We start from the raw sequence: 14,474 nt of genomic DNA on the forward strand, positions 1-14,474 counted from the left end.
TACTCAGTATAGTAACCTGAACAGAACTAAACATACATTTTTTTTTTTCTTTTTCAGAATGAGCAGGCACATTTCTCAACCAGAACTTGAATAGAGATACACATATGAAATAATAACAATATTTATAATTACTTACTGACTTACACACACATGCATATATGCACAATCACATACACAAGCAAACATTCAGTCTCCCAAACATATATATATAATCACAGAGAGACAATCAATCACCCATGCATACAATACATGTATACTCAGACCATCACATATATTACTTTGTTTACGCAGTTCATTTTTACATTTAATCCACAACATTCACTTTTAATTAAAACATGCATTCATTTCTACACATTGAGGGAAGGGAATATATTTTGGCAAGTCCATATCGATGAAGCTCTCAATCAAGGACAACAACACAGATGAGACAGAGAACTACCAGCAAGCACACACTGCTATACACATTTTTACTCACTACTCATACATAATCTGAGATACAAAAAACAGACTAGTGCTCTCCATCACATCCTGCAACACAGACATGACAGAGCTATAAGCAAGCACACACTGCCATACACATTTTCATTTTTCACTAGTCATATATACACCAAAATGCAGAAACAGACTAAAGTTCCCCAATCACATTTGGCAATGGAGTCATGACAGAGAGCTCCAATCAAGCAAAACTGTCATGCACACATAACATACAAACAATTAATATTAACACAAATACATAGAATCATGCTCAAAAAGCACTAACAGCACTTAAACTAAACACTATAAACCCATAACATATTTATATAGTTAATATAACATGTGAATCAATTATAAAAAAGTATATAAATATATATATTTATGAAAATATACACAATATTATGTGTTTAAATAAAACACAGAGTGATCACTGAATTATGACCACCCCTATGAAAACTGAATGCGACCCGTCGACCACATGAGGTACGAGAGTGCAGAGTTAGTCAACCTACGTAGCATAGATAAGGTGTCAGTCGTTCAGTAGGTAGTAAGATTCTGAGCATTATAGGTAAAAGGAAGGATTAATCGGACTTTGATAAAGGACAGATTGTGGGTGCTCCACGAGCTGATGCCTCGATTTCCCAAATGGCTGAACTGTGGGGTGTTCGAGAGCTGCTGCAGTTAAAGTGTACCAGGACTGGTGTCAAAATGGTCAAACAATGACCCGATGGCAAAATTGCAAAGGTCAGCGAAAGGTTGATGTTAGAGGCAAGTGCCAGATCTGACGACTCATACAGGCGAACAGGCACAGCACTGTTGAAGAGTTGACTACCCAATGCAACATGGGCCAACCCGGAACAATATCTGGTATGACAATGCATCGCACGCTCGCACATATGGGATATACCAGCAGACAATCCCTACAGCATCCTCTCCTAACCAAGGTTCAATGGCGTAAAAGACTTGCCTGGTGCAAAGAATGCAAATTGGACATTAGAAGACTGGAAGAAGGTGTGCTGGTTGGATGAGTCACATTATTTACTCCACACCGTGGATGATCGTGTATGGATTTGGAGTCAACAACACGAGGCTCTTGATCCATCATGCATGGTATCAAAAGTGAAGGCTGGTGGAGACAGTTATATGGTGTGGGGCATGTTTCATTGGCAGGAACTTGGACCCCCTGGTGCATGTGGAACAACACATCAGGTCTCCACTATCATCAACTGCTTGCTAACTGTGTACACCTCCCTATGTTACACTTTTTCCCGGAATGGCGATGGTGTCTTCCAAGATGACAATGCGCCGAGCCATCAGGCACTTGATGTGCAGGAATGGTTTGAAGAACACAGTTCTGACTTTTAGCATTATCATTAGTAGAAGCATACAATGCAAGAAAGCAAGCTTATGCAGCATCAGCCAAAAAAAAATCTCCCATTTTAACATTCCATTCGTTCCAAATGCTGTCCAACTCAGCCTTAAATTTATTTAGGCTATCAACTTCCACAACAAAATATCGAAATCAACCACCTGCTGTCTAAAGGCAAATTTCCACACATCTATTCAACAACTGTCTTTCCTCAATTTGAATATATGAATATATGCCCCCTCAGATTCTTAATCTGAGCAAGAGGAAGAATTCCATCTGCATTCAGCTTGCTCAACCCATTCAAGGCCTTATACACCACAATCAGATCACCTCGTGGGTGCCTATTCTCCAGGCGCTGCAATTTGTAGAACTTAAGCCTTTCTTGGTAAGAGCACCCCTTTGTTCCCCTCACCAATCTTTTTGCCCTTCTTTGTACTCGTTCTAGCAACTCTACATCCTTCCTAAAATGAGGCCTCCATACCTGTACACAGTACTCTAGGTGTCACCTGACCGCTGCCTTGTACAATGGGATAATCACCTTACTGTCCCTGCTAGCAAAATTCGTATATATACTGAACTCTCCGATATCAATCCCATAGAGCAGTGGTCGGCAACCAGTGGTCCGCGGGGGAATTTTGGTGGTCTGCAGAGTAATCTGAATATATTTGCAATTTTCATGTTTAATAAAATGTTTCATTATATTCTGATTCCACTTTTTTGCAATTTTCGCCTTATTACGTTGATTGTTTATAAAAGGCCCAGTGCAATATCCTGTATTAGTGATGCTTTTATTGTAAAAAAAAAATATAGAAAGCTATTTCTATTTCTTATCCATGGCCTAGCCTGGGCACGGCATGGTTCGCAGTTCTTAGGTAAGTGACCAGTGATATTTTTATTTTAACTGTGCACAGTGTGATATTTAATGGCATCAAAGAGCTTGAGTTTGATAACCCTCTTATTTCTTGTTTGGTTTTAGATTCAAATAAAATAACCTCAATGAGTGAGAAAAAACAAGCAAGCATTTTGCGCTTCTTAGGTAATACATTGCATTGTCATGAGTTGATTAATGAATCAGAGCCTCCGCAGCCACCGCAAAGCATCATCAGGAAGGACATTAAAACTGGAGGCAGAGAGAAGAAAAAGTTTGAAGTTTCAAGAAAATATGATGCAGACTACTCGAAGTTTGGATTTATTCAAGAACCTGGAAGTGAACTGGATCCACGGCCACGTTGTATTATATGTTCTGAGCGTTTATCCAATGATGCCATGAAACCTTCGAAACTCGGCAGGCACTTGCAGTCAAAACACCCAGATTTAGCTAAAAAGCCAGATGAATACTTCCAAAGGATGTGTGAAAATTTGCAAAAGCAAAAAAGTTCATTAGCAACAATGATTGTTGAAGATAAGTCCTTAGTAAAATCTTATTTGATAGCAGTTCAAATCACAAGATGTAAAAAGCCGTATACAATTGGAGAAGAATTAATTAAGCCTTTCTTGTTACAAGCCTGTGAAGAGGTTTTGGGGAAACAGGCTGTCCAGAAACTGAAAGGAATTCCTATGTCCGCTAACACTGTGAAGCGCAGAACTGAAGACATGGCCGAAGATATTGAAAATCAACTGATTGCACTTGTGAAAAATTCTACATTTTATTCAATTCAACTTGACGAATCAACAGACATAACTAACAAGGCAGTTCTTCTTTGTTTTGTGAGGTTTGATTGCTAAGGAGAATTAAAGGAAGAACTCCTCTGTTTGCTAATCTTGTCAGGTAGAACAACAGGCTCTGAAATTTTCAATGCACTTAATGGTTATTTCCTGAAACACAATACTGAATGGAAGAAATGTGTTGGGATATGCACAGACGGTGCCACAAGCATGACGACATCGTTCGGGAGTTGTTGCAAAAGTGAAAGACGTTGGACACCCAGACATCTTGTTTACTTATTGCATTATATATCATTACATACATCACGAGCAACTTGTGGCAAAAAGATTATCTCCAGAACTGCACGAAGTACTCTCTGATGTAATTAAAATTATAATCGAAATTCACCACAAAGTGCTCAATTCTCAAATATTTGAGGCACTTTGTGAAGAAATTGGCTCTCAGCATACTCATGTTCTTCTTCACGCTGAGGTGAGATGGCTGTCGAGGAGGCAAAGTATTAACCCGATTGTTCAACCTGCGCCACAAAGTCAAGTTATTCCTCCAGCATCAAAATAATTCGAGGTTCCACAATCTCTTGTCTGACAATGGTTGGCTAGCCAAGCTTGCTTACCTGGCAGATATTTTTTCTCTGCTAAACGAGCTGAACACGTCCTTGCAAGGACAGCTTACGGACGTGTTCACACTGCGAGGCAAAATGGATGCATTTCAAAGGAAGATATTGCTGTGTCAAACACGGTTGGCTGAAGAATATCTGCAAATGTTCCCAAATTTTGATGATTATATGAAACAGGAGGATGTCAACCAACAGATAATAACTCTTGTTCAATTGCACTTACAGTCGCTCACTGACTCTTTTGGTCGTTATTACCCAAAGGAAGAGGACCCCAGACACGGAAATACGTGGACAATAGATCTATTTTTGACGAAAATTGAGGATAGTAATTTGAACATGAAAGAAAAAGAAAGCCTAATTGATCTATCATCCGATGACAGTCTCAAAGGTAAATTCCACTCATCCCTAATGAGATCACATTTTTTTGCTTTGCGTAAAAAGTGAGTACCGAGAGCTGAGTGAAAAGGCCATCAAAATTTTAATTCCATTCACAACTACCTATATGTGTGAAAAGACATTTTCATCAGTTACTGCAATTAAAACAAGTACTGCTGTCGGCTAGAAATACAAACGGCTCTCCGTGTTGCAGTAACGTCATTGGAGCCAAGAATCCAACAGCTTATTTCAAACAAGCAGCAACAAAAGATGTCACACTGATTATTTTGCTATAATTAATCCTTTATACACCTCTATCGAGGTGCACTCGATATTTGATAATTGTTAATATTAATTGTTTCTGTTAATTCTTTTTTTTAATAAAATGAAATTTAAAATGTTTTTTTTTGCATTTTTCATAATGAATATATCTGCATTTATTTATTATACTTTTTATTATAAGGCTATTATATTATTAATTATATTAACATTAATGATATCCACTTTTTAGCAAATAACTTGGAGTGCAAAAACAAGTGGTACCATTTCACATTTAGAATGTTACTTTTATGGGAAAAATCATGGTAGTGGTCCGCGGGATTCAAAATTTTGAGTTTAGTGGTCCACGAGGTTGGCGAACGCAGCCATAGAGCACTTGTAGGACACTATGGAAAGGCATATCAGGCATCGGGATACACCAATTACCTCCATACCTGCATTGCTGACCGAATTACACACAGCTTGGTTGGCCATACCTCCCGAACGCTTCCGACATCTTGTTGAACCAATGCCACGTCGGATAGCTGCTGTATTGAGGGCAAAAGGAGGACCTACGAAGTATTAGGTAGGTGATCGTAACTCAGTGTATAAATGCTCAAGGCATAATATATTATGAGTTTAAATACACTATAAAATATCGGTGTAAATACACCAAAGCGAACTCATAATGAACCACTCACTCAGTGGGTAGTGATGCCCACTGAGAATAAGTAACACTAGTCTTCTCTATTAGTGATGCATTACTTATTCGATGTAGTGCAACATGTGGTAACTCATTATGAAGATACAATTAAATCAATGCTTTTACACTGCTTATGTAGTTTTTCATTATGAGTTTGCTATGGTGTATTACACTGATATTTTTATAGAGTACAAGATTATGTGTATATTGTATAGAGATCAAACACACAAAAGTACATTATGCATAGAGATTAAACACACAAAAAATGCAATTTCTAACATGAATATTTTCGCTGGGTGAAAAACACATTCTGACAGACAGTCACATTCTGGTTTATCACTATCAGTAATTGTCGCAGTCTGGATTATAGCACAGTTGCTTCTAGTCTCAAAAGCTTTTTTAAGCAAATTCAGAAAAGGCCTTGCAATTCAAGTTATCAGAGATGAGTAGCTGCTCATCTCAGTGATTTATGGGTCCAATTTTGGCCATAAGTCTACATCTGTAGGGATGTTAATAGGGGTAGTCATAAAGGACATGGGCCCAATCTTCACCAGCTCCACATGAACATTTGGGACCCTGGATAAGACCCAGTTGGCATAACTTTGTATTAAGGGAACCATGCCCTGTAGTTGACTCTTCCCATCTAGTCTGCCGTTTCTGGTAGGGGTATGGTTCATATTCCTTTCTTTTCTTTTTTGACATCAGCCCCATTGTAATCCTAGCATGTTATTTGGGATTTGTCTCTTAATTCTATAACTGAGACCTCTTCTTATTACTTCTAGGTCTAGTGGCAGCCCCTGCAGAGCAAGTGTACTGACAGTGAGCACACCCTTGTGACAGTTAGTAGTACAATCCTCTGTACAGAGTCCAGCTTCTTTTTATTATTATCCAAGGTAGCTCTGTAAAATCATATGCCTGCTCCATAAGTAATGACTGGGAGGAAGATTACCTTATAAATAAGTGCAAATGTCTTCCTCTTTAAGTCCCAGTAGGTGTGGCTGATTCTTGCCATCATTCTGTTGTAATTCTCACTTTTTTTGGAAGTATGCACTATATGTTGATAGAATGTCAGTTTTACGTCAAAGATAACTCCCAAATACTTTAATTCTTCCCCAGAGTTATTGTTTTGCCAGTAACTTTTATTTGTGGTCACTTTCAGAGCTATTCTTTGATTAGCATAGATTTGGTTTTGGAATTTTCAGAAATTTTTAGCTTATGAATTTTTTCACAGTCCTGCAGGATGTTTAGAGCATATGTTGTTCTAGGCTAGCCCTGGTGTCAGCCTTGACAAGCAGGATAAGGTCGCCTACAAAGGTGACCCTGTCTATGTTGCCAATCTCCAATACCAGGAATTCATCCAGGACTAGGTTTTCCAAAATGTGGGACCTAGAACTAAACCCTTGGGGCAACCTTGGGCTACTGTACAGGTAATACTCTGGTAGTGGATTTTAACTGTAATCTGCCTGTTACTGAGGTAATCTTTGATACAATTATAAAGATTTTGAATGATTCTGATTTGATATAATTTCCTAAGTATGCTGCACCATCATAAGGTGTCAAATGTTCCAGTAAAATCAATTGATATTGACAACAGATATTTTTCTTGAACATTTTGTAAAGCTTTATTGGGGCAATTAAGGCTACCAGCCAGGTAGTTGATTGCTGGAACAAACTTCCACCTGTCATTGCGGAAGTTGATAGTTTAAACAAATTCAAGGAAGAAGTGGACAAACTTTTGGAGTGAATGGATGGGTAAAATGGGAAATTTTTTTTGGCTGATGCTGTATAAGCTTGCTTTCTTACATCATATGCCTCTGCTAATTCAATGCATCTTCTGTTTGCATTCAGGTTTAAAGCCGAATTGTTTATCTGATTCAAGGTTTGCACTGGAGTAGTGAGTATCAAAGTCTGCGGAGCATATGTCTTTCCAATACCTCGAACAGTACTGATAACAGAGAGATAGGGCTGTATGACATTGGGTTATTAGATGATTTTTCTGGGTTCTTTAATATAAGATGAACATTTTCCTGTTTCCATGTAAGCAGTTATTGTTGGTCGGGAAAGCTATTGGTAAATTCCTTTATCATTCCAATTTCTATTAAATCATTACCTGGACATTTATTAACTTTAGTTCTATTAATTGGAACAAATAATTCCTCAGAGGTAAATGGTAGTTCTGTGATTGTAATTGTACATCTTTCATTTTTATGCACATTTCAGTCTGTTCCTGGATCAGAGGATGGTTATCTTCGGAAAAAAGAACATTTAAGATGTTATTCACTCCCAAGTATGGGTTGGTTGTCCATTCAGAGGGTCGGTGGTATTTACTACATTTTCCTTTGGCAGTTTGTTGGTAACTATGTTGTAGACCACACCCCCAGGGGTCAGCATAACTGTAAGTACCAACAAGGGTCTGCAAAGATTACTCTTTCTTTTGCCTTATTAAGCTTATGTAGCTGTGTCTCACAGAGGGGTATGACTCTCTCTGAGCATTTACCTCAGCTGTTGGCCAACTGACTCGAGATCTCTGAAAGTCTTTTCTGCCCCAGTTGGCCAGAGGAGATGTTCCAGCTCAAGGCACCACCCAGGGGAGAGCATTTCTTCTTGATTGCTTCTTTTTCATGTAGGCTTCTGTGGCTTTCCTGAATTCCATGGAATAATGTGTTTGTTTTATTTTTCACCTCTCATATTTGCAACCTATGTGATATTTTTCAAATCACATAAATAAAAACATACAAGTTAATGTTAATCAATAATACTAACAAAAAAATATAATATATGCATGTATATTTTATTCTATTATGTACACTATTTGAAAATGGCAGACTATTTTTTCATAAAATAAATATAAAAGAATTATCATAAAGTAAACTTACAGAGAGTGTCTTTCCAGATCCAGTTTGAGCAATGCCTACCATATCTCTCCCACTAAGAGCAATAGGCCATCCCTGGCACTGAATTGGAGTAGGATCTGTATACTGTTGTTCTTCAACAACCTTCATAATATATTCTAAAACAAATTCATGCATTATATTGGAAAACTATTTAAGCATTTAAAAGTCATATCAGGGAACTTGAATATTATCAGGAAATATCTTTAAAGATTTCTAAAACTATTGTTATTGGAGTCATAAATAGTTCAGACAAAAAAGTAAATAAACAGTGTCAGATTTTTCTATAACAATTAGCCTTTAAATGTGCATATCACTGGCAGTGATATGTGCATTTAAAAGATACAGTAAATATATTTTGCTACATTACATATTTCAACTGATATTCCCAATATTTAACTACCAGAAACTGTTTCCATCTCACACTCTTAAATAGCACCAAAATGAATAAATACATTTTCTTATAAGTTTTAGTGTTCATCGTTAAATCACAAAAGTTCTCGTTCTCTCTCTCTCTCTCTCTCTCTCTCTCTCTCTCTCTCTCTCTCTCTCTCTCTCTCTATATATATATATATATATATATAAATTAAAGGATAAATCTTTAATGAAAGAACTTTTACACTACCTTAAAACTTTCAGCCTAATTAAGGCTAATAACTGCCAAGGTATCACCAGTATTAATCCACTGGTGATATCTTGGCTTATAATACTCACCTATTGAGAAATTCCATGGAAAAGTTTTCATAAATTCGAGCAGTTGTTCCCTCTTTTTGAAGCTTTTCACTACATTTGTCACAAAAATCTTCTAAACAGGCTTCAGTTTTTTGGGCTGTCTCTTGTTTTTTTTTTTTTATTATTAGTATTAGACTATTTTTTCATAAAAATAAATAAAAGAATTATCATAAAGTAAACTTAACAACCAAGAATACTTGGTTGTTAAGTAAACTTAAAGAATATTTAACAACCAAGCCAAACAAATGCAAGGAAGTTTTAGGGTTGTTCTATACCAGAAGTGGGGGAGACTACATGTTTCACTCCTCACATTGGTACCACTCCAACCAACTTCTGAACTGCCCATAGAAGCATACTTATTCCAGCAATTAGCAACTCTCTGGCTATAAGAAAATTTCCTGTAATTTGGATTATAACTTTTATCCCTGAAATTTGAATTTATTAACCCTAGTTCTACCATCATTTGTAGCTGAAAATTTTACCTTAATATTATTCCAGAGCTTCAAGACCTTGATTAGATCCCTTCTAAGATACTTAACAACCAAGTTTTTGCGCATATGGGTGTCCTTCAACCAATCATACCAGGCATATCATTTATCTTTGGCACCACTAAAACCTTTTCAAGAAGCTCAATGTCTGTTTATAGGTGTGCTTGCATACAATATTCTAAGTGTAGACACAGTATTCTAAGTGTATTCTCACATAACTAACATACAGTAGGATTATAATCTCCCAATCTCAACAAGCAAATCCTTAAAAAATCACCAAGCAGACGCTACGGAGTACTTCATGTTCTGTCCGGATTACAATCTCCAACTTTCATCTACCTTGATTTAAATTCCTACTGCTAGCTAATTGGTTAAATTAGTTTTGCAGTTATTATAGCCCAAGTGCAAAGCTTGTATTTTGCAGCATTAAAACAAAGCTGCCACTTATCTAACCTTCACCTATCTTAGTAATCCTGAAGGAGCAATGACTACATTGGTCATTTACCTATCTCCCAAACTTTTCTGTAGATTTTGACAATTTCTGTATCTTTCTATCAAAGACATTTCAGAAATCATAATCAACATAAGTCCCAGGACTGATCTCTCAGGGATCTCACTTCTAATACTACTATCCCAATCTAAACTTTAATCACAATCCTCCATTTCCTATTGTATATATCCTATAATTGATCTAAGGATTATAACTACAATCCAAACATGTTCCACCTTATGCAGTATCCTCTCGTGTGGAACCAAGTCAAATGCTTTGCCAAAGTCCAAGTAACCAGTGCCACTGCACTATATTTATCATCACCTCAATGAATTTCCACTGAAGTCAGAGTGACTTCAGTGGAAATTCAGCATCAGAATTAGCCTTTTATGCCGTTAATGAAAAACATACTTTTTTATTTAACGAGTACAAAATATTTAGTATCCAACATAATTATACGAGACTATTAATTGCATAAACCGTTGAAATTAGTCAGTTGTCACCCAGTTTGTTTTAGAACCATATTTATGGACTGATGATATGCTGGTGGCTTCCCAAAGCAAAGAGCAATTTTTCCTTAAACTATCATAGCCCCCTTTCCTGAAATGAAAACCAATTAACCAGTAGCCTTCCTTCTCTCTTTATCCCTCTTTCTCATTGTTCTATTTAGAATTAATTAATTTTACTATCTCCTTTACTAACTTCCCACTAAGAGTTTCTGTACTGTTGGCACTATAGATATTTCCATGAGCATGTGTCATGAATGTCTGTAATAGTGCTAATTTCTTACAAAACACACATCTCTAAAGTATTCAGTCCATTAGCAATTTACTACAAACTCACAGAATTCACTAACTTTTATTCTCATTAACTTCCAAACTCACTCATTTTTATTCTCATTAACTTCCAAACTCACTAACTTTTATTCTCATTTATTCTTTCTACTTCTGTTCTTTGGGACAACCATCCTTTGTTTCTCCTGAAAACTGTAACCTACAGAAATTCAAGTTTGTATGTCAAGTACTTTTTGTATTCTCAACCTTCAAGTCATACACAATACTACTAAAATGCCATATCTTTCATGTTTGGGATCACTATCAAAAAAAAAAAAAAAAAAAAAAATTAAATTAAAAAAAATAATAATAAATAAATAAATAATAAATAAAAAAAACTTGCAATGTAATAATTCTTGCAATGCTAGCTAAAAAGGGGCAAAAGTGTTAAGCTTGTTTCTCATAGCAATAGTTACCTGGAAAATTTCCTTCCTGAAATGTAGTTACTGGATTTGGAATATCTGTTCCTCTTACCAATATTTCATTAATATTTCTGTATGCTCGCACATCCTCCTAAAAGAAATAAGTTAGTTAATGTATGCAGTGCTTTATTTTTTAGGAAAGTGAAATTTTTATTTCTTAAATTGATTTTTTTCTTTTTATGTGTTTAACAGAGGTGAAAAGAAAATAAAGTATTTTTTGATATTACTATTATTGGTTGGTGTATTTTTTTGTATTCTATCCTTAGCTTGTACCCCAATTCTGTCTATTGTAGCAAGTAGATAACCCCTGTTTAAGAATCTGCTGGTTAATATTTGTATTTTTGAGGCCAAAGCAAATTCCGTCGTTCAATATTTATAAGCATTGATTAAAGATAATCGATCTTTTGTAGGTGAATGGATGATAGCTGTTATAATGCAGAAGCAAACCGTGTTTGTAGGTTTATGATAGATTTTAAATTTGATTTTATTCGCGTCCCAAGTAAGGGTGAAATTTAGAAAATTTCATGACTTAGTATCCATATTCTCCCTCTCCAATGTAAATTTGAGTCTAGAACGAATATTATTAAATGAATGTAAAATGTCTTGGATAGTGCTACAATCGGTAATGACTAGAACATCATCTAAATACTGCCCATAGTATGTGATACAGGGTAGAAAAGGCGTCAAATGTATAAGTTCATTCGCTGAGAGAGAGATCTCTGATATTAGGCCACTCAGGCTTAAGAAAAAATTCCTCTGAATTTTCGTGCTTCAGCCTCAGTTCGTGCTTTTTGTTCAGCAGCGTCAGAATTAGCCTTTTATGCCGTTAATGAAAAACATACTTTTTTATTTAACAAGTACAAAATATTTAGTATCCAACATAATTATACAAGACTATTAATTGCAGAAACCGTTGAAATTAAATTACATGGGAATTCTGTTAATGTTTGCCAGCCATATCTAATCTCCAACTTGTGATCCTTTATGCACAAAGACAAATAATCCCTATTTAAGTTCCATGCTCACCCCTATTTGGTAATTTTCATTCCTGCGATCACCACATACAGTCGAAAAGCACTGTCAGCTTCAGGAAGGAAAATCGTTTTGCAATTTTTTTCGTTAAATTAATTTTTTACTTAATTTTTAATTGTGTTAAATTGATTTTTAATTATTGTTAATTATTTCTTACTGTAATGTAAGATTTTCGATTTTTTAATTGTTTTCGTTTTAATTTCTGGAGAGTATCATACAGAAGTGTTCTACGTATCATATTGAGGTAAACTTCTCTTATTCATTTACAAAGTTACCTATCTATGGACAAATTCAATGGAAAAGTTTGGTGAAACACAAGCAGTTGTGCTTGACATCTTCAAGGTTTTGTTCGTGTTTGGCATAAAGGTCTTCTAAACAAGCTTCCATCTTATGGTTTGCCAACTGTTTTTTGTAATTGGTTATCCAGTTTTCTCTCTGATCACTCGCTAAGGGTGATGGTAGACAGCTCTGTCTTCTCACTTCTCCACTAATGCTGGTGTTCCCCAAGATTCAGTTTTTTCTCCCACTCTTTTTCTCTTGTATATTAATGACCTTCTCCCATTGACTGGAAATCCTATCCATACTTTTACTGATGACAGCATATTGCATTCCACCTAGTTTGAGAAACCTTGCCCTGCTCAAACAGCTTCAACTTCTCGAATATCCACTATCATTTCCTTAAATGCTGATCTCCAGTGGGGCAAAGATAATTTAATTTCAACCCTTCTAAAACTCAGCCCTGTCTTATATCTCGCAAAAAGGATTCTTCTGCACCTATTATTATTATTATTATTATTATTATTATTAGCCATATGGTGCAAGGAATCCTGAGGCTTATGCTGCACCGACCAAAAAAAATTTCCGAGTTACCCAGAGAAAGAGAGAGAGAGAGAGAAGTAGAAAGAAATCACCAAGAAAGAGAAGAATGATGATATCCAGCTCAGGACCCTGGGTATACCAAGCCCATACTCACCAGATCTTTGATGATGCTCTGATTTCTAGGCAAGATCTTGGGGATTACCCAGACTTCTAATCTAATCTCTCTCTTGGCATAAAACACATTACAAATATTGCTTCCTCTGCATCTAAAAAACTTGGTTCTCTTGTTTTCTGTTGGCATTACTTTTCTTCCAAACTGTTGTTGACTCTGTAAAAATTGTAAATCAGGCCTACCACGGAATATTGTTCCCACATCTGGGATGGTGTCCCCAAAACCTCTCTTAGGCTTCTAGATTCCATTCAAAAGTGGGCAGTTAGGATAATCAATGTGTCATCTCTAACAAAAAAAAAATAATAATAAAAAAAGAAAAAAAAAGGAAACCAAATTATGATATTTGGGTCACCCATAAATGATTATATTTACCCATATATTTATTGTGTTTGAGACCGACTAACTCAGCCATGGAGTGAAAAAAGCCCATTAAAGTTCCTCGCGTCATCGACGGGATTCGAAACCAGACCTTTTCCACCCAGTGTGGGGAGGACAGTGAGGATACCACTGTGCTATCAGCACAACAGTCTCATCTCTAAAGGAGTCTTTCAACTCTGTCTCATAGACTTTTCTATAGATACTTCCATGGACACTGTTCTTCTGAAATGGCTTCTATAATTACTGCTCTCTCTCTCTCTCTCTCTCTTTTTCAAAGCAATCCAAATGTGCCGCAACCCGTCAACATCTTTTTCTTGTCCAAGTTCAAACTCACTGAACCAACTTTTCTTCCTTCTCATTTATTCATTCAGTTTCCCTTTTCTGGAACAACTTCCTTCATACATATTTCCTGAAAATTACAGTCTACAGAAGTTCAAGTCTAATGTCAACAATTATCTGCTTTCAACCTTCAACCCATGCACGATACTAAGTACTATAGGTTCTAAAAAAAAAAAAAGTACCTGTACATAAAAATGGTCCTTGAGAATCAAAAAAAATTTAGTATGGAAAACATTTATTTAACATGACATACTATAAGATAGTAAATTAATTATAAGGAATTGTGGGAGATGTGGTTTCTCTTTTTGGCAATTCTTTATTTTTTATTTAATTTTATTTTACTTTATTGTTTATTATTAGTTATATTTTGTAGTTTACAATAATATACCTATGTAAATCTAAGCAGACACCATTATA

The 14,474-nt window shown here is 35.9% G+C and overlaps 1 protein-coding gene across 1 annotated transcript in view; it reads right to left on the bottom strand.

The window, feature by feature from the left end:
• LOC150076717 (putative ATP-dependent RNA helicase DDX17) overlaps nucleotides 1-14,474 on the bottom strand; it is a 141,055-nt gene that overhangs the window by 101,384 nt on the left and 25,197 nt on the right. The window contains exons 4-5 of the mRNA XM_090386635.1: nucleotides 11,312-11,408; nucleotides 8,338-8,471 (exon numbers count right to left, since the gene is read on the bottom strand). Of these exons, the coding sequence (XP_090242761.1) occupies nucleotides 8,338-8,471; nucleotides 11,312-11,408 (231 nt within the window). The remainder of the gene's footprint in view (nucleotides 1-8,337; nucleotides 8,472-11,311; nucleotides 11,409-14,474) is intronic.

Source organism: Mastigoproctus giganteus, chromosome 12 (genome assembly GCF_048544385.1).
Source record: "Mastigoproctus giganteus isolate SK-2022 chromosome 12, ASM4854438v1, whole genome shotgun sequence".
NCBI classification, from domain to species: Eukaryota; Metazoa; Arthropoda; class Arachnida; order Uropygi; family Thelyphonidae; genus Mastigoproctus; species Mastigoproctus giganteus.